Source organism: Plecotus auritus, assembly GCF_963455305.1.
Source record: "Plecotus auritus genome assembly, chromosome: 5".
In the NCBI taxonomy this organism is placed as follows: Eukaryota; Metazoa; Chordata; class Mammalia; order Chiroptera; family Vespertilionidae; genus Plecotus; species Plecotus auritus.
In genome coordinates, this window is record NC_137776.1 from 152,213,179 (window position 1) to 152,233,441 (window position 20,263).

The following is a 20,263-nucleotide window of genomic DNA, read 5'->3' on the forward strand; positions in this document are numbered from 1 at the left end:
GTTTGTTTTTTTTTCCCTTAAAAAGACAGGATTGAGTAATAAAAATTAGAAACTACAATAGTAACATATTGTTTATGATGAGTTTAAATGTTTTTACATAAATGATTTATTTTGGTATGGAGGGAAAAATATTTAAATGTGTTGATGAATAATAGCCAGAATTTCCAAGTGTGTTCAATTTTTGTGTTATCACCATGAAGCAGATGTAAACTGTTGATATTCCATGGTTAAGGTGCCCAAAGAACTCTGCAGCAGAGATTCTGTGTAGCAGAGGTGGGCCAAAATGGACAAGGCCTTTCAATACCAGCAAAGCTTTTGCTTAAACTGTATGTGGCCTGAGATGTAGGGTCCACCTCATTCACAAGAAAATTGGGCAGATTCGAAGATGTCACTAGTGGAATGACAGCAAGCTAATTGGTAGCAATGAGGGTTACATGATGAAAGTTTTAGTGATTGGCAATGATTTTGAATAAACTGAATTCAGGTAGTTGAAGTACTAGGTTTCTAACACAGGAGTAGACAAATTAAAAACTTAAGGAAGATACATGAATAGAGTAAGATACATCACTGCAGACAAATTAAAAACTTAAGGAAGATACATGAATAGAGTAAGATACATCACTGCAGAAAATTTTCTTGCTTGATTAAAGATTAGAGTTCTGATTCCAAATTCACATGTCTCAATATTCTCCCTTCAACATATTTAATGAATTCATTCAACAAATGTTAATTGTGTGCCTGTTACAAATCAAGTAACATGGCAGTAGGCCATGGCGATAGAAGATCTCTGTGGTCCAGGATTCTGCTATGTGGTGGGAGAGGTAGAAGTCTAATGTGCACATGTAATGATAATCACTGCAAAAGGAGTTTGCACAGTGAGCTAGGGGAAGAAGCCAGTTGTCCATCGGCATTTTGTGGTCATCGGAATATTGTTATATGTATAACTGAAGAACCCCTGGTTTCTTTATCCCCTCTGATGATTCAACCAGACTTCCTTTTTAGAATGATTCTTTAGTTTTTCATGTACTCAGACTGCCAGGAAATAGCTTGAATTGGTGGGGCTTAAACATTGTGGATCTCCTCTGCATTGTATTCCATATCCAGTCGCATCAAATCTTATTTTGGCGTTGGAGGGATACTTGGAGGCCATCAAGCAGACACAAATTAAAGAGTCTGCCATAACCACATTTCCCCAAAGAAATTCCCAGAAAAGTCTCCAGGGATCCCTGAGATTCTTAGAACCCGACCAGAAAACCACAGGAGTAAATGATGCTGCAAAGCCCAGGTCCGGTCCACACAGAAATCTTAAGTATTGTGGTTAATTCCAGGCAGAGCCTATGTAACGATTTTAAATGGCCTCATTTAAAGGCTCATTACCATAAATGGAATTCATCTTAAATAGGCCACTGAGTATTATAAATAAGCATTTAAAGATTTTTTTCTTGTGGTTTTTATTTTCCTCTTGACTATTTCCTCCTTCACCACTCGCAGGCCACAGGAGTCCAGGCAGCTCGGCTGAATGGTGGCTTTCTCTCAGCAGACCTTCTCACAGTGGGCCAAGAGGCTCAATCTGGAGCTACTGCCCTTGCTTTCTGAACTCCTGAGCTTGATGTGTGTGTGTGTGTGTGTGTGTGTGTGTGTGTGTGTGTGTGTGTGTGTAGCCATGTGAGCACCTGCGCACATGCATGCCAGAGGTCTAAGAGCTCCCTTGCAGATTCTCTTTCTCACATTCATGCCACCTTTCTTGCATCAATCAAACTAACTGTGGTTGAAGAAAGCTGTGAGCACCACCTGATTAGCTCTCACACTTCAGTCCTAGCATTGGATTTACAGTCTCATTTTAAATGAAGATGACACTTTTCTGCCCCCCCCCCACTGAAGTTTGAGCTTATTAAATAACACTTCAATCTCCAGCCTGACCAGAAATAAGTATGTTAGTATTTTGAAAACTTACTGTTGGCATCTTCACTTAAGATCTTCTTAATAACTATATAATAATAGTGATAAATTTGTTACAGCACCTTATTTTTCCCCCTTTTATGAGACACAATCTTTTTTTCCTACATTACAGCTATTTCTGTCCTTATCTTGTTTCCCTATATTCTGAAAGGTCTTACATCACTTTGCATCTTTTAGCCTTTACAGTGGTGTTTGCACACAGCAGAAGCTCAGTAAGCATTAGATAAATTAATGAATAATAAGTAGTTATGTTTTAAAGATGGGTATGACTTTCAAAGATGGCTGGCTAGAAAGAATTCATAATTTTGTTTTGCTTCAGGAGCATGAATGTAGTCAAAATTAAAAAAGAGAAGCCTGACCGAGTTTCATTTTTGTTTCATGTAGGATCTTGGTGGGCAATCCATTCGCATGCTCCTGTGATATTATGTGGATCAAGACTCTTCAGGAGATTAAATCCAGTCCAGAAACTCAGGATTTGTACTGCCTAAATGAAAGCAGCAAGAATATTCCCCTGGCGAACCTGCAGATCCCCAATTGTGGTAATTCACTTTTAAGTCAATGAGTTCTAGTTGCTATTAATTATTCTAATTGCCTTGGTGTGGTAGAGAGTCTGGGAAGATTACAACTACCCAGATTTTATACAGTATGCTATTATGTCTCCAGTAAATTGGGCAACATTTGTGTGCAGTATGGAGAAATCATTTGGGAGCAACTTTGCTGAACATTTTTTTCAAGTAGAATATTAATTTTGAATGAATGACTTTAAAGTGTACAGAGAAAAAAGCACACACTTTATTCCTTTGTTTCTTTGTTCATTCGTCCGTCCGTCCATCCGTCCATCCATCCATCCATCCATCCATCCATCCATCCATCCAAAAAAGTATCTGCTAAGAATGTAGTACTCCATTGGCCACATATATACTTGGTTGGCCCTCAGGCCATGTAGAGGGAAGGATTTCAAGGTGATAAAATGTCTTGGAAGCATAAGAAAATGCAGTTCAATCCAGATGCCAGATGTCTATGTCTCTTGATGGCGCTCCTCAGATTTTCCCTTACAAGTGCTTTATCCCATGTCTAAGTTCAAAATCTCTTCCTTTACCCTTGTCCCCACTCCTTTCCTCAGCATTTATACCTCTAGAATTTAAAATGGCACCATGCAATGAAATCACAGCTCTCTGTGAGGACTAGTGTGTTTATAGGGAAGTAGAATCCAAGGGTGCCTGTTAGGATTTTACCGCTAAGGGCTTCTGGGACATACCTCTACAATAGCCACATATTTATATTATTCCTCTGTTGAAATTTTAATCAGTTAGTCAACCAGTTAATCAGTTCACAATGATATTTGATCTTCTGGTCTAGTGGTGACTCAGCAGAAAGCCAGGTAGCATTGGTTCTCCACCGCACTGAGGAATCTTCATATTAACCATAAACATCTGGTTCTTTGTTTTCAGAGGACCCTATTGTTTGGGGTCAGTTTTCATTTAAGGAAAATATAGCTGCTGCTTATTTTTAATGAGAATGTACTAAAAGGAAAGATAAATGTTCATTTCTGACCCTGAAGGAGCTTAGAAGATAGTAGTTACCCTTCCCACATATTTTTTTTGGTAATAACTAGAGATCTTTGGTTTTAGAATGGGGGGATCAGGCTTGGTTCCCTTGCCTCAGTTTTCTTTGCTAGCCAAGGGTGAAAATAACAAACACTTTTAATATATATCTTTTCCTGATAAGAAGGTAACTGTTTTCTGTTCTGGCATAAATTTGTGCCACTGAGAGAAATTGCTTAGAGGGACAAGAAATGCAATGTTGAGTCACCTGGCCTCTTGGCCAGCTCCCAAATCCCCATGACTGTTGTGACTACATTGGTTCAGCAACCACTGAGAGGAAAAAAGAGAAAGCATCTAACTCCTGCTCTGATTTCACAAACTGCATTTAATAGATGTCTGTTTTGCCCTCGCCTGAAACCATTCTATTTCTTTGATTTTAATTTTCAGCCACGTTGTCTCGACAGCATTCTGATAATGAACTCACTGTATGTGTTGTTGATGGACTATTGTGGTTGTGGAAGGGGAACCATAGCAGTGACCTGGTCCTTATTTTTTCTGATCGATTTGTCAATTTTCAATAATTTTTATATGATTTCTACAGTTAGTCAATGCATTGTGTGTATGACAGTGAAACTTTGAATCCACGTCAGAGAGCATGTGCTTGCTTGCTTGAGTAGGATCTGTTTATTATATTCATGGTAACATTCACAGTTAATTTCACTGCCATCAATGCTTTTCAAAAAGCAACATTATAGCCCTGACCGGTTTGGCTCAGTGGATAGAGCGTCGGCCTGCGGACTGAAAGGTCCCAGGTTTGATTCCGGTCAAGGGCATGTACCTTGGTTGCGGGCACATCCCCGGTGGGGGGTGTGCAGGAGGCAGCTGATCGATGTTTCTCTCTCATCGATGTTTCTCTCTATCCCTCTCCCTTCCTCTCTGTAAAAAATCAATAAAATATATTTAAAAAAAAAAAAAGCAACATTATAAAAGGACAATTGACAGACTTATTTTTCTACCACTTTCATATTCTTATGTTTTATTTTCCTGTTAATTTTTCTTTTCTTTCAAGTATTTTTTACTTATTTATAATTGTACAAATCATGTTGATACATTTTGCTGTAAAAATAACTTCCTATATTATACATAAAGCTTATCTTTTTCTTGTTTGTGACCATTTCAGGTTGGTAGTCATAGATTTAGCATATTCTTTTTAATTATTGCCTGGTATTTGTGGCACAATAAATCTTAATTATGTTAAATCTTCCATATTGATGGACATTTAGCTTCCCATTTTTCATTGCTACAAAAATGTTTCAATAAGCATATGGACAGATGCAAAGGTTTTTCTAGAGAACATCGTAGGAACCATATTTTTTTGATTCATATGGTTTGCACTTTAAAAAATGGTTGTACTGATATGTAGCCACCCCAGCAAAGTATATCCTGATATTAGCAAATGTATTCTTTTTCTCTCTAAAAATATATGGTACGTAATTGCTTTTTAGTTTGCATTTTGCTGATTGCTATTGAGTATCTTGTGAAAATTGTGTTTATTCTTCAGTGAACTACCTATTTATACCCTTTGTCTAGTTTTCCTTTTTTTTCTTCTTCTTCCATTGGTAGTATTCTTTGTTTTATTTTTTCTTAATTCTTTGAAATTCTGTTTTTGTAAATGTATGGTGATAAGATATTTAACATACATATTAAATGTATTTCTGTAAATATCTAGAGATAACCTTTCATAAGACATTTTACTTCTCTTTACTTCTTTCTCCCATCTCTCAAATTGTTTTCATCTGGGATTTTATTTTAGATTTTACTTATTTTTTTTCTTCAAATTTTTATTTATTGATTTGAGAGAAAGAGACAAAGAGAGAGAGACATCAACATCAATTTGTTGTTACACTTACGTATGCATTCATTGGTTGATTCTTATATGTGCCCTGGCCAGGGATTGAACCCACAACCTTGGAGTATCAGGAGGATGCACTAACCAACTGAGCTATTTGGCCAGGGCGTTACTTGATTTTTTTTAAGATTTACTATTTTTTGTATACCACTGATCTTTGTATCTTACTACTTCCTCTTGGAGTGGTTTTTCATTTTGCTGGAATGTACTAGTATTCTCTAATATTTTTTTCAGAGAAAATTTAAAAATAAAATCGTCACATTCTTGCCTGGTGGAAAATCAGCCTGTATTTTTTTCTTCCCAGTGGTATTGACTGAGTATAAAGTTCTAGACTCAAAATAGCTTCTTAGGGTTTTGCAGATTTTTCTTGTATTCTAGTGTTGCTGATGAGATGCTTGAGGCCAATCTGATAAATAACTTCTGATTTTCCATTTCCTTCTGAAGCTTTTAAGAGTTTCTCCTAATCCATGTTATTCTTAAATTTTAGAACAATGAAATTAGGTATGTTTTTGTTTAAGAATTTATTCTGGTCAATATACAGCATACCCTTTCAGTACAATGTTCCTGTCTTAAGTTCTGGAAGAATTTTCTAATTTATTTAGATGAATGTTTCCACTTCTGACTCCTCCCTTCATACCTCTCAATCTTTCTGTAATACTTTCCATCTGCTTGTCTTTTTGTGCTGCATTATGGGAAAATTGGTTTCCTCATTACTTTACCCTTCAGCTATTTCTGCAGCTACTGAATTTTTCTCTTCCAACAGTCAGTTTTTAATTTCTGCAATCTCTAGTGATTAGTTATTATGATTAAAATGCCTTTTTCCACATTGGAGCTCACCATATCTCTACCGTGTCACAGCTCCTAGCATGACTGACTTTCTCCTGGCGAGTTCTCACACTCATTGCTTCTACTTGGAAGTGCTACAGCTGTTGTTGGATTCTGTGTCTATGGTGAGGAGGTGGGGATGGGAAGTGGAAAGTTTATTCCTCCTTGTGTTGGCTAATGACCCTGTGGCTTGGCCTCCGTGGGGCTCTACTCTGTCCTGCAGTTCACCCCTTCAGTCTTGGGTCGGCCAAGAGCCTCCCTGTTTGATCTAACACATACTATGTATTCATTTAGAGCTGTACTGTTTTTGTTTAACCCTATTTCCCTACTTCTCTTGTCCAGAGGTTCCTCATAGTTTCTTATCCATCAACAGTATGCTTTCTTGTTTTTCTGCCTTTAATTTTTGTTTGGACTAATTTCTAGAAATTTGAGATGAAAGGCAGATACTTCAAACTGGGGCTTAGTTATCATGTATTAATTTTCTTCACGATAGCTTCCCAACTTTAATTCTTTTTCAAGTTACATTGAGCAGTAAATTACACTAGGCTTTTTTGGATTTAAATTCTGTCTCTGAAACTCCATGTTCAGGAATTCAGATGATATGCTAATATCTTCAAGTTAGATCTTGTTTGCAACATGGATTCATACTCAGAGGCTTTTCTTTTGGGTCCCACCCTTTTCAAGCTTTTAAAACATATCTGTTGTGTTTAATTAAGTCACAGTATGCTAAATTCATCTTATTTCCACTTCTTTTGATCAAAAGTTTGTCAAGAGTAACTCCTAAGAGTATGGTCTTATGTGTTTTATCGTTGTAAACCAAAAATTTGCCAATAACTATGGCCCTTGAATTTAGTTAACAGCTAGTAATATTTAATTTCAATAACAAAGAGCTATTGGCAATTTATTCTTTATAAGGCAGGTTTTCTTTAAAGTCCCCTTTATTAAGGAGTACAAGTTGCCAGTTATAAAAATAATCACAGGGATGTGAAGCAGAGCATAGGGAATATAATTGATATACTCTAATAACTATGTATGGTGTCAGATGAATACTGGACTTATCAGGGTGATCACTTCATAAGGTATATATAAATGGCTAATCACGATATTGTCCATCTGACAGTAATATAATATTGAGTGTGATTAAAAACAAAATTAAAAAATCTTCCCACTTTAGTATTTTATCATGTCAGTATTATATTGTGAACAAATTGTCAACATTTTATACACAAACATAAATCCCCAGACTGCTTAATGTATGCCTTGAACATAATAGGGATTTGATTAATGTTTGCTGAATTTATAATTAATAATTGCATGAACATACTATATTAATGCTCAGATTGGACTGAAATTTTAATATAATGGTGAAGATATTTCAGTTTAGTAAAGAGAACCTAAACATATATTTTTGAGTTCCCTTTGAAATTTTTGTTGTGCTTGCATTTTAAACTTTATTTAATTCTGAAATTGTGTGTAGTTTTTTAAATTTTATTTTTCAATTACAGTTTGTGTTCAATCCTTTTTTGTATTAATTTCATGTGTACAGCACAGTAGATAGACATTCATATAGCTTACAAATCATTGTTGTATTTCAAAAGGATCTTGTTTCTTCTTTTTCCTTCCTCCCTTAGTGATTAAGGGAGCATAGCAGGTGGGGCTGGGAAGTTTGTGCAGTTCCCACTAGCAGCACAGTCAACATGGCTCACAATATTTTTCTAACAGTCCCCTCTTGCCATGAATTATGGTAAATTTATTCATGCCGTGAAACACATTGAGGTCTGTTTCTCCACAAGGTTCTTTTTAACCTTAGAAAAACTTTATTGACTGTAAGGCAATAAAATATGTTCGTATAAAATTTCCACATTATTCAGAAAAAAAAAGAGGTGCTGTAAGCATTGGTTCTGAAGACAGAAACTGAGTCACACAGGTGCTAATGAAGGGAAGTTATTTATCATTCCACAAAAATGTCCCTGCTACTTCTTTTCATGTTTTTCAGTAAAATTATTCATCACATAGCATATTCTAAATTTCTGTACTCAGTTTGATCTTCAGTAGTTTGCAAAAAGACTTTCACTTTAATTGTTTTATGCTGTAATTATAATTCAAATCTCTGGAAGAGAGTTTCTTCAGGGAGTGTTAGTAGTGAATGAAATGCTCTGTTTTAACTAGATGGCAAATATATTTAAGAAAGTCTGTATTCCTCTGGGTCAGATCAAAACAATCCTTCAACGCGTTTAACTAGTTAGCATGTCCAACAGTGAGCATAAGGTGGTAATTCAGGTGATGGTTGAAGGACTGTGCAGTTACTATATAAAATACCCTTAATGGTTTCATGGATTGAAATCAGTCCTGCCTTTGGTTCCCTTGTTATTTATACTGAAAATTTCAATTTTCCACATTTCCAACCTTCAAACTTTTAGTGAAGAGAATTCTTAAAACACATAAACAAAATACTGTTTGTAATGGGAAAGGTTAGTTCATGGGTGTCTGGGAGGAGAGGCCAAGTGAATTGATTTTAATGACTTATTTTTAAGGTTTTCTTTTGGTTTCCACCATAGTTTGTAGTATATGTCTGTTTAGAATACTCATACACACTCATTCTATTGTTTGTTTTGAACCAGAAAAATAGATTGATAGTAATTCTACTTTGTTAGTATTTATAGAAGATTAAAAGGAAATGCTATATTAATAGTCTATGGAGGTTAGTATAAAACTTTATTTTCGTTGTATCTTAGCTGTGTTGATATTTTTTGAAAAACATATACAAAATCTAGCTTACTGATTTTAAGTAGAGATTGGTTTTATCTACTAAAATAAAGCAATTCACAAAATGGATCATTGCTTTTTTTTTTTTTAGAATGGCAAATGAAGTTTTTTTTTTTTTTTCTAACTTATCAGTTGCTATACAGATTTTTGTGTTTAGATTTGTGGTCGCTGTCACTGTCATGACACACCTCACATAAGCATAGAAGCACAATTTCTGATTTGAGCTTGGACAGCCTCTCTGCTGATTTCTGCATTTCTGTAACCAAGTGTAAAGGAGCCTCTTCAGAATAGGTCAGGCTCATTCAGGCTTCATTTCTGGTAGTGAAAGATACATGTTTAGGAGACAAGAAATCAGAAGATATTACAAGAAGGTAGAAAGAGAGAAGACAGAGCAGATGAAATCATAATTTACCTGAATACTTTTACACACATGGAGTGATGACCCAGCATGAAATGAACAGAGCTCAGGATCACTAAAATGAGATAAAAAAAGAAAAAAACACAATCCAGACTTATGGGTGAGTGTTGAAAAATAAAACCCCAAATTGTTCATAATCCAAATGATTCAAGGTTAGTTTTCTTCAATTATTAGAAAGTGAGAAAATTTGAATTAGTAATCAAAGGGCCTACTCAATATGGTCAAACTCTCAAGAAGTGTGCACTGATGGAAGGGGTCAGAGGCATGGAGAGCCAGTAAAGGAGGCATCCAGTCCATGTATTGGTTGAGGCCATGGACAGACAGATGTGGGTCAGGGCCAGCTCCCACTCATACTGTTTACTTGTAATTCTTCTTTAAAAACAAAAAATTTTTAATTAATTTCAGAGAGGAAGGAAAAAGGATAGAGAGACAGAAACATCAATGATGAGACAGAACTACTAATTGGCTGCCTCCTTACACCCCACACTGGGGATCTAGCCCGCAACCTGAGCATGCACCGCCTTGACTGGGAATCAAACTGTGATCTCCTGGTTGAGGCTCAACCACTGAGCCACACTACCCTGGGCTTGTGATGCTTCTTAAGCTTTAATTTCTTTATCTGGAAATAAGGATACTAATGACACTTTCTTTGTAGAGTTTTAAGGTTTACAAATAAGATAATATGGAAAATAGATGAGGTCTAGCACATATTAAGTACTGAATATTAGCTATAATCACTATGAATATTTAGCTTCAAATATAGTTTATATTTGAACTTAAATATGTGTATATGTTATATTTTGTCAAATTACTTCAAATAAAAATAAAGCCATGACAAGATATCACAGTGAAATGGTATATACTCAAATAAGCTTGGTGAATATAAGATCAATGAAAATTAAATGGTTTCTTTAGAGCAGGGCTTCTCTGAGCTTTTAAAATGGAGGTGGGTGGGTGGGAAGAGATCAACCAAAGAACTTGTATGCATATATGCTTACATATATATGCATACAAGGACACAGACTATAGGGTGGTGAAGGCCTAGGGTGGTGGGTGGGAATGGGCTAGAAGGGGTTAATGGGGTGAAAAAGGAGACATGTAATACTTTCAGCAATAACGTTTAAAAAATAAAATGGTAATGTGCATAGTGAACAGAGTTATAAATTTTGTATAACTTTTTTTTTTAATATTGCAGTTTTTTTTTTTTCGTTTTGTTTTGTTCTGTTTTTAACCACAGAGCATCTCAAAGAATTAGATTGTCAAAGAACACACTACACACTTTGGGGAAAGTTTGGTGCACTAGGTGATTACTTAGACCACTGTTGGTTTAAGAATAATAGTTGTAGAAACAGAAGCTTAGTGAACAACATTGTCTAAACTCTTGCTACTCAAAGTGTGGTCTGTGGAACAGAGAGTTTGTTAGAAATGTGGATTCTCGGGCCCCAACCCAGACCTACTGGAAAAAAAGCAACATTTTTAACAAGATCTGCTGGTGATTCATGTGCACATGAAAGCTCTAGTCTAAAGAAAGTCTGCCGTTTTGCTAGATGGTTTATGATTTTCTGCTGAGGTCTACAGGCTGGTATGTTTTTCCTGAACACATCCAGGTCAAGAGACACTGACACAGAGGTGTCTGTCTGCCTGGGCAGATGACCATCTCTTATCTCCAGTGAGGTTTCTCAGAGTGCAAAGGACGACATCTCTGAAGCTCAAATCAGGATCCCATTACTGTAGTGCTAGAAGCTGTTGGAAGCATTGCTGAGCTTTGCTCTGTTCTTGTGCCGATTTCAAATCTTATTAAGCCAGGAAGTAGTGCCTGGCAAATGGTTTATCCTGCCTTGGCTATTCATGCTTCCCAATTCATTTTTATTGTGCTAATTAAACCTCAAGTGATATTTCAAGTACAGATTGTTTTTTCCATTATTAACTCTTTGGCCAGCATATTAATGCTGTAGAATTAACGTGAGTCAGATGCTTACTCATTTGTGTAAGACTTTACATTTAAAAGATCTAGACTGGGCCAATTTTGCACTGATTCCCTTGGAAACTGCTATGACAGGGTGATACAATTTCCCTATAAATAAAGGAGACTCAAACTTCCTTCACAAATAGACATGTAATTATATTTTTAATGAATCAAATTCCTAGATCATGGATATGTATTGGTTTTTATGGTCTGTGCTAAAATGGATATATGCAGTCTGGGAGATAGTGTAGTGTAGTTGTGAGGATCCTGTGTTTTGGGTTCAAATCCCAGGACAAAGATACTTGGGCAACTTGAGAAGATGTATTTGACTTTTTCAAATTTCATAGTCTGCATTAATTAAATAAGGGCAAAATACTTAACTTTAAGATTGGTTGTAAGGATTAAATAAAACAAAAGCTTAAAATATTAGAGAAGAATGTATGGTTTAGTGAATGCCTATATAAAGGCTATTATTATTACTGTAATTAAACAAATATTTTTAGAATGTTAGTTACATAAGCTTAGGCTTGAAGAAAAAACTATAACAGATTTTATAGTGGAAATTAAGATTATGGCATAGGATTCTCTACTGAGAAACTCTTTATTTTTATCCTTTTCTGCTCAGAATTTCTAAACTATGAGATACATTTATAAAAGGTAGGGAATTCATCCCATAGGTTTGTATTTGAGGTACCAAGAGGGGTGTCTCCAAGTTCCATTGATGTTTTCTGGCTGTGAAGAAGGTCAGACCTTAAAAACAAGCACCATGGCAAGCCCTGGCTCCATGGTCCCTCCAGCCTCAGCAGATAAATTTGTAAGTACAAAGAAGATGGCAGAAGAGTCAATAAAGCACACAAATTAATTGCAAGCTGGAAAGCAGCTGGATGAGTAGTAACTGACTTAAAGGCTGAGAGTGCTATTTACCAAGTTGGCAATGGGGAAAGGCAAGAGGAAGCTTGGTTTATGTTGCAGAACTACTACAAGGCTCAAGAAGTGACAGCACAGGCAATGCCGAATAGAGGGGATTGGTTGAAAGTCTATTAAGAAGCAGTTAATCCCATTTTTGTTCCATACGTCCTAGGTGCCTGCACCTCTCTCTCCTCAGCAGGTTTATTCTCTAAAGAGCATAAAATGTAGGTCACGAGGATCTCCACATAGAGTTGAGGCTGTGAAAACCATAAGAAAATGATGGATTTACATACTGAATATCGATATTTTCAGCTTTCTTCCTTCCCCAAGGAGGACAGGGAAACAACATTATTTTAATAATTTGACCAGTTCTTTCCCAAAATGATTTAATAATATTGACATCAGAGAGTACCCGAGACCAATAATATTTTCCTACATGAAGTCAACAGTGAATAAATATGCAATGCTTCTAATACCTCATTCTTATGGATGTATAAATGGCCAAGGATCACCAACTGTTTGAGAAAATCTTATAAAAGATACACACAACATGATCAAAGAGAGAAAGGAAGCAAAAGTTACAAGAAACAAAGTTGATATGGAGAGAAAACAATTAAAAAGAAATGATCATTAATATCTCACAGAGATCAGAAGAGACATTGCACCTATAAAAGAAAAACGGGGTGCTATAAAAATAGAACACCATTCAGGATCAAAAGAATGAGAATAAATACATGGGACTGAGGAATGAAAAACCTCAGAAGCAGTTTGGAAAGGTAAATCTGAAGAAATCTCCCTGTAAATAGAATAAATATATGAAAATATGGAACATAGGAAAAAAAGGATGAAAAAAAATTTGATGGGATATCTAGAAGTTTCAACATCCAAATTAGGAGATCTCAGTGGTGAGAAAGCATTGCATCATAGTTGAGTTGGCATCTTTATTTTCCCTTCCTTAGTGGTACATATGACAGTGTTTTAGCCTATAATCAGTGCTGACTTAAATTTGATAAAATGTAACTATTACATATGATGGTTCAGCTGTTTGTAGGGTTTATATTTTTATAATAAACTTTACTTCTAGACAGCCTAACTTTATAGCATATATAAGGGCATGAAGACAGAGTATGTTGATTGTGCTAGGGGCATGTGGGGAGGGCTGGCCTTCTGTGTGAAAGTGAATCTTGTCTTCCACAGCGAGAGGTCAGTAGATAATGTTAACACAAGAAGTAGCAATATAGGCATGGTATTTATCAATGTAGAGATCAATGTCAAAAAAGAACCTTTAATGATGAAATGAGTGCCTGTGGGGAATAGGAAATAGTGCCACATGGGTGAGGTGAGACTACTGCTCATCACAAAGTAGACCGAATGTTTTCATAACAAGTTTTGTAGAATTATAGACTCTTCAAACTATGTGTCTATATATTTTGATTTTAAAAATATATATAGTTTTTAAAAAGTCACCTAGATTATACCACTGACTTCAAGGAGATTTTTCACTAAGTAAGCCCTTTTCTTATATCTTGCCTTGACAACTTCTTAATAAATTGGAAAACTTAATTGTCATGGAAGTTGTCACCAAATATTAGAACAAGAAGAAGTTAGAGCTCGGTCTTCTAAATGAACAGCTGAATTTTATTTTTATAGAAATTTAAAGAAAACATGTGGATAGAGGAAATGACTCACCCAAGGCCACACAGTATGAGTCAGATTTAGGGTCTTGGGCTCCTGACTCCTGATCGAGAGTTCATTCCTGTTAACTGTACTGCCTCTTGATCACTCATATTCACTTCATTGTCCTGTATAACTCAGAGGATTAGGGGCCTTTTGAAATCCCATGAAAGACACAACATTGCTCTCTATGAATGCTGACAGGAAGGAAGAGTTCTGAAAAAGTCACACCAGTTCCTGCAAGCCAGAACTTGTCAGGAAGTCCTCTGCTACTGGTGGGAATACCATGAGACATGCTGCATAAATCTTGTTTCAGTCTGGGGTTAGTAATAAAGAATAATGGCTTTGTCATTAAGGACTGCATCATAAGGGAAGTATGTATACACAGCATTGTGAAGCTCAGATGGGTCACAGAATACTAGGTGGGTGGGTTAATTGCAATATAACGGCCGTTGAAGATGAATTGCTTTTTCTGACCTGTAGGTTACTCCTGAGTTAATCATGTGTCATAGTTCCGTGGGACACAGCTGTTGGGGTGAATGCAGTCCCAAGCAGAGTTTCTGATACCAAGCAAGGACTAGCTTGACTGGCAGAATCTGATATACTATTACACTCTCTGGGACCTGCCTTCATGTGAAAAATACTGTGATTCCTATATGGTTAAAAGCAATGTAAACACCTGACAGGTGTGATTGTTTAATGAAGTGACAGCAGCATCAATAAATGAAAGCTAGCATTTGAAATGTAAAAGTATTAAAATGATGCTCTCTTGAAATATTGAAAAATGTTTATAAGGTTCAAAATTTCATCAGATAAAGAGTACTTTCTCTGGGTTTTTCTACAAAAGAACTTTTCATTGGAATAAGAATTTATTTAACTTTTTTCATCATATCATAAATAGAATGACCAATTTTACCCATCATGTTTAACTATGACTTACATAGCTTTGAAACATGCTTTGAAACTACATTTCCTTTCCATAGTTAGATTCTCTTTCAAAACTGAGGTCTGGTAGTAGGTTAGATTATGAATTACTTAATGCAAAAAAATAGATTTATACAAAATGTAGATGCCTTTCACTCTTTTGTTCTTGACTATAAAAAAGTGGAGGGAGCCTGGCCAGTGTTGCTCAGTGGTTGAGCATCTTTCTTTGAACCAGGTGGTCACAGTTCGATTCCCAGTCAGAACACATATAGGGGTTACAGGTTTGATCCCCTGTAGGGGGCATGCAGGAGGCAGCTGATCAATGATTCTTTCTCATCATTGATGTTTGTATTTCTCTCTCCCTCTCTGAAATCAATAAAAATATATTTTTAAAAAGTAGAGTGAAGGAGATGGGGAGCTAAGGTGGTCCCCAGATATATGCCTGTTTATGTGGAAAAAAACTAGATTAGCAACTGTAGAACAGAAAAAGAAGTAGAAGACATAGTTTTACAAACTAGTGTTGTTTTTTTAAATAAAGTTATTCTGCAATATTATTTTTAAGAAATGAGTAAAATTTGCTTTCTAATCTTATTACCACACATTTTTGGTTCACATTAAATCTGTAAAACTTATTGACCTGGCTCTTTTTCAGATCAACATATATCTGTCTCAGGAAGTAAATAATAATTAATTTTAAAGCATGAAGAGTTTTAAATTTATTGCTGTGATTTTAATCATGTATTTAGTTGTATATGTCTCCGTTTACTTCTCTTATTGCACAGGTTTGCCGTCAGCAAATTTGGCCGCGCCTAACCTCACTGTGGAGGAAGGGAAGTCTATCACGTTATCTTGCAGTGTTGAGGGCGATCCAGTTCCGAGTTTGTACTGGGATGTCGGTAATCTGGTTTCCAAACATATGGTAAGACTCGTCTTTGGCTCTGTGATCATAGACAGATGAGAGTGCCTCAGAACTTGAGGTTTTATTAACCTAGTGATGATCATTTAATATTTTATAGGACGACATATGAGGAATTGTTGGTGTACATTTACTTTTTATTTATTCTTAATTAACAAAGACTAATGCAGGTTTGCATTTTAGTTATGTAAACCCAATAGACTGGCGAGAGTCTTTGTCTCTAGTGAGCTTTTTGTGTCATCATGAGCAAGGTGAGTGACTCTCCTTTTCCCTTGGAGGAAGGTAGGTAGGCGTTTCAGGATTAAATCAATTTCACATATTAAACAATTGCCATCTAGAGAAATAGAACAATGTCTGATTTACTCCTTTGCCTGTGCTTGATTAGGCTGGAAACCTTTTCTAATGTTATCAATTATTTTCTCTAATTAGGGGAAGAAACCCCAAATCTTGTCACTTTGGGACCAGTCCTAACCAAGATTATCTTTGTCTGTTAATTCATTTGTAGAATGAAACAAGCCACACACAGGGCTCCTTAAGGATAACTAACATTTCATCTGATGACAGTGGAAAGCAAATCTCTTGTGTGGCAGAAAATCTTGTAGGAGAAGATCAAGATTCTGTGAACCTCACTGTGCATTGTACGTAATCAGACCAGCATGTGTTTTTACTAACAAATGATCGTGGACACCCTTACATTTGTCGTTGGGGCACTCTGGGTGCTGCTTAAGTGAGTTAAAAAAAAGTGTATGCCATGTTCTGTGCATACTTAATTAAGAAATGTTATCAGCCTTGTTCACTTGTTCTATTTCTGCTAATCTCTCTCGCTCATGCGCTGTCTTTCCCTTAAGCTTCTTTTTGATTTTAAGCTTGTCCTCTGCCTCCCCAGTCTTCATTTGATAGAACATATTTTGAGCTGGTGGTTCTTCTCTTGTTTATAACTTTTAGTTTAAATTCTGATAAACCAGTTTCTAAATTTTTTTTCTGTATAAAAGCAATATAAAGCATTAGAGTTCTGATACCTAAAGTATGGGGCTGGCTGTTCACAAATACCTACTTGTACTGTTGATACAATAAAACCTCATTAATTTGACATCAAGTTTCCATAAGAAGGTTGGAGGAGTCCTACTTCAGATATTGAACATTACTATCACCTGCAAAAATCTTTTATTATATCTGTTTTAAATTTCTGTATACGTTGAAACTAAGCTAGAGGATAGTGATACTTCTTAAGCATATGTGCATTATTTTCTAGTATTAATAAATAACATGACACATACCTTAACATTCCAGATTGTAATGCTCAGTGTGAATGTATATTCAGTAAAAATCACATATACTATTCACATCATTGCAAATTCTGAGCTGGATGGTACAAATTAATAAACTTTTACTCTGAAAAAACAAAAACAAACAAAACAAAACAAAACAAAACAAAACAAAACAAACAAACAAACATGATGTGTGGTGTGTGTCTGCACAAATCCACATTGCACATATGTAGACACTGGTTAACGTTCACTCATAGAGGACCTACAGTATGTGGTGTTTGGAATGAATGTCTGAAATTACCAACCATAATCCTTTGTCACTGGCAGTACTACCACTATGCCCAGTAGACTATGGACTTACAATTTCTAATCATTTCGACCTTCCTAGAAGCCTGAAATCAGTGTTACCCCCAAACATATGCAACAAGCTTCCAACTTTATAGTCTTAAATCAACACCTCACCCAAAGCTCTTTTGAGCTTGGTGGAAGGAGTAAGTGTGTCCTGGGCATGGGGTCTTGGGCTGGTGGGAGGAAGGTACTAGTAAGTGTGGTTCCTACCCCACTGTGGTCCTGTGTTTGCAACACAGACCTACAGATAAGGACATGAAAGTTCAAAATGTTCTGGATTTAGGTTGATATCTATGTGGTAGCCATGGTCTGAAGAATTAGCTTTATCTATCAAAGTTTAGATAAAGAGTAGGAGGAATAAGTGATAAAGAATATTAACAACTGAGCTCATCTTTGCAGTGAACTTGCTCAGAGTGTATTAGTTATCACCCCCACCCCCTTCATGTCAGAAACTATACATCCAGGAAGCTGGGCTTCTGGATTGGGCACCAGGAGACCTGGATTCTTGTTTCAGATCTGCCTCAATCGGTAACCTTGACCAAGTTATTTACCCTCATTGGACTTGGGTTTCTCTATCTGAGAAAGAATGCTATTAGGTCTCAAAAGTGTTTACAGTCCTTGAATATATTATCAAAGTCAGACGACATTAAAATAAACTATGAGGGGTTTTTAATACCTTCACCTAGGATAATTACTGTTTAAATATGCTACTTGATAATGTTTGTTTACTGAAGCATAAAGTTCTTTATATTTAATGTTAAAATAATCTCTAGTTTGTTTGTCCAGGTTTAGATAGTACTTCAGCTATTAGAAGGATCAAAACATTGACATAGCCCCCAAAACCCCAACTGTATTATAAGTAAATGTGATGCTTTTAAAGAGCATTTACTATTGACAATCAGTGAAATCAATCAGCATCAATAGGAACATTTGAAGCATTGATCTGTTTTAAATAATTTAGGTGAGATTAGGACTGCAGGCAAGATTGCCAGTCTTTTTTTTTTTTGTATTATTTAATGAAGTATTGCAATAGTGACCTTCAATGTTTTGATGATCAATCTATATAATATCAAGGCACATAAACCCAAGTCAACTTCAGTTGAACCCTTTCCCCAGTCAGAAATCTCTAGGATATGTTCGGAGCGGGTTCCCACACTGAATAGATGTGAAAATGACTGTGATGCATGGGTCTTCAGCTGAGCAGGGGCAGGAGTCTCTCTGAAGCTCTCTGTAGGGAGTTAAATCAACCTTGATAAGGATACAAAATATTGATGGATTCCAGGGTTGCAGGTCATATGTCTTCTTAAACCAAACAATAGTTGAATAAAATCCCCTATTGATGACACAGAAATCTGGAGCGGGGGAAAATGTGAGCTTTCTGATGCTATTAACTCTCTCTTTTTCAATTTAGTTGCTCCAACTATCACATTTCTCGAATCTCCAACCTCAGACCACCACTGGTGCATTCCATTCACTGTGAAAGGCAACCCCAAACCAGCGCTTCAGTGGTTCTATAACCGGGCAATACTGAATGAGTCCAAATACATCTGTACTAAAATCCATGTTACCAATCACACGGAGTACCACGGCTGCCTCCAGCTGGATAATCCCACGCACATGAACAATGGGGACTACAAATTAGTCGCCAAGAATGAGTATGGGAAGGATGAGAAACAGATTTCTGCTCACTTCATGGGCTGGCCTGGTGATGACGGTAAGTACTTGATGCTTTTGCATCTGGAGAGAGGATAGGGTCTGCCATTCAACTATGGACAGAATCATGTACAATAACAACCCCCTCCCTCAACCCAGTGGCTTACAACATCATTATTTAGTCTCATTATTTTGAACTAGCTGGTCATTCTATGGGTCTGTAAAAGACCCACAGCTTCATCCTGTGGGTCTTTATTCGGAGGTGCAGGGTGAAACAGCAATACCTACACAGGAGACCTGCTTCCTATGGCGAGTATAAAGTTCATAAAGACAACTAGAAATGTGCAAGGCTTCTTAAGGCCTATGTTCAGGATTGGCACATGATCTCTTCAGTCTATGTGCCCTTGGTCAAAGCAAGTCCCAGGGCCAAAGCCAATCCAGGGGTAGGGACTCCTATTTCTCTCAAGAAGGTGATGGTGGGGATGAATAAGTTTGAACAATGATCTGATATACACATTATTTTTATCCCAACTGTTTAATGAGATTTTGTAGTGACAGTGGCAAAACCATGAGCAGAAGGAACGTGTTTGGTTGGCTCCTGAACAAATTAAGATGTATTTTCTAGCCCCTTATCCATTTGGAACTCAGAATCCTACTTTCTGATCCATGGATGAGAAACCAGTGCCTTGGCATGTTTTGTTTACCTGGACTGACTGAGTTGAGACCTCCTTTTGATCAGGTCCTGAATTGTTTTTCTAGGACTGGTGATAGTTTCTGTCTGACCAGTGGCTTGGGTTGGGAAAAGGGTGGCTGGCATCAGGAGTCTGTTCTAGGTCCAGCAGCAGGATTTTAGTGTGAGCCCCGATAACAGCAAGGATAGTTGTCATGCCTTTATCTGCTTCAGATCCTGTTGTTCAGAGAAGTATTCTTGCTTGCTTGGTGTAGTTGCCCAGAGACCTGTTCCTGTTGTGGAGGCTGAGGCTTGTGTTTGGCTATTGGGACCTGTACATGAGTTGAATTCCTCACCATAATAGCTCCCAGTTAATCAAAGCCAACAAAGATGGCTTGGCAGAAGGAAGGGAAAATAGAAACTTGGAGGCCCATGAGACTGGGGCTGCTTGGGAAGCATAAACTCCTGTGGCTCGCAGGGCAGCCCCATGGAAAGGTGATGTATGTGAAGCCAC

General features: G+C 36.7%; 1 protein-coding gene across 7 annotated transcripts in view; it reads left to right on the forward strand.

Annotated features, from left to right (window-relative positions):
- Positions 1 to 20,263, forward strand: part of NTRK2 (neurotrophic receptor tyrosine kinase 2) — a 312,241-nt gene that overhangs the window by 38,304 nt on the left and 253,674 nt on the right. For all 7 annotated transcript variants that reach the window (XM_080669807.1, XM_080669808.1, XM_080669802.1 and 4 more), the window contains 4 exons: positions 2,344 to 2,498; positions 15,677 to 15,813; positions 16,316 to 16,448; positions 18,838 to 19,140. In XM_080669807.1, the coding sequence (XP_080525933.1) occupies positions 2,344 to 2,498; positions 15,677 to 15,813; positions 16,316 to 16,448; positions 18,838 to 19,140 (728 nt within the window). The remainder of the gene's footprint in view (positions 1 to 2,343; positions 2,499 to 15,676; positions 15,814 to 16,315; positions 16,449 to 18,837; positions 19,141 to 20,263) is intronic.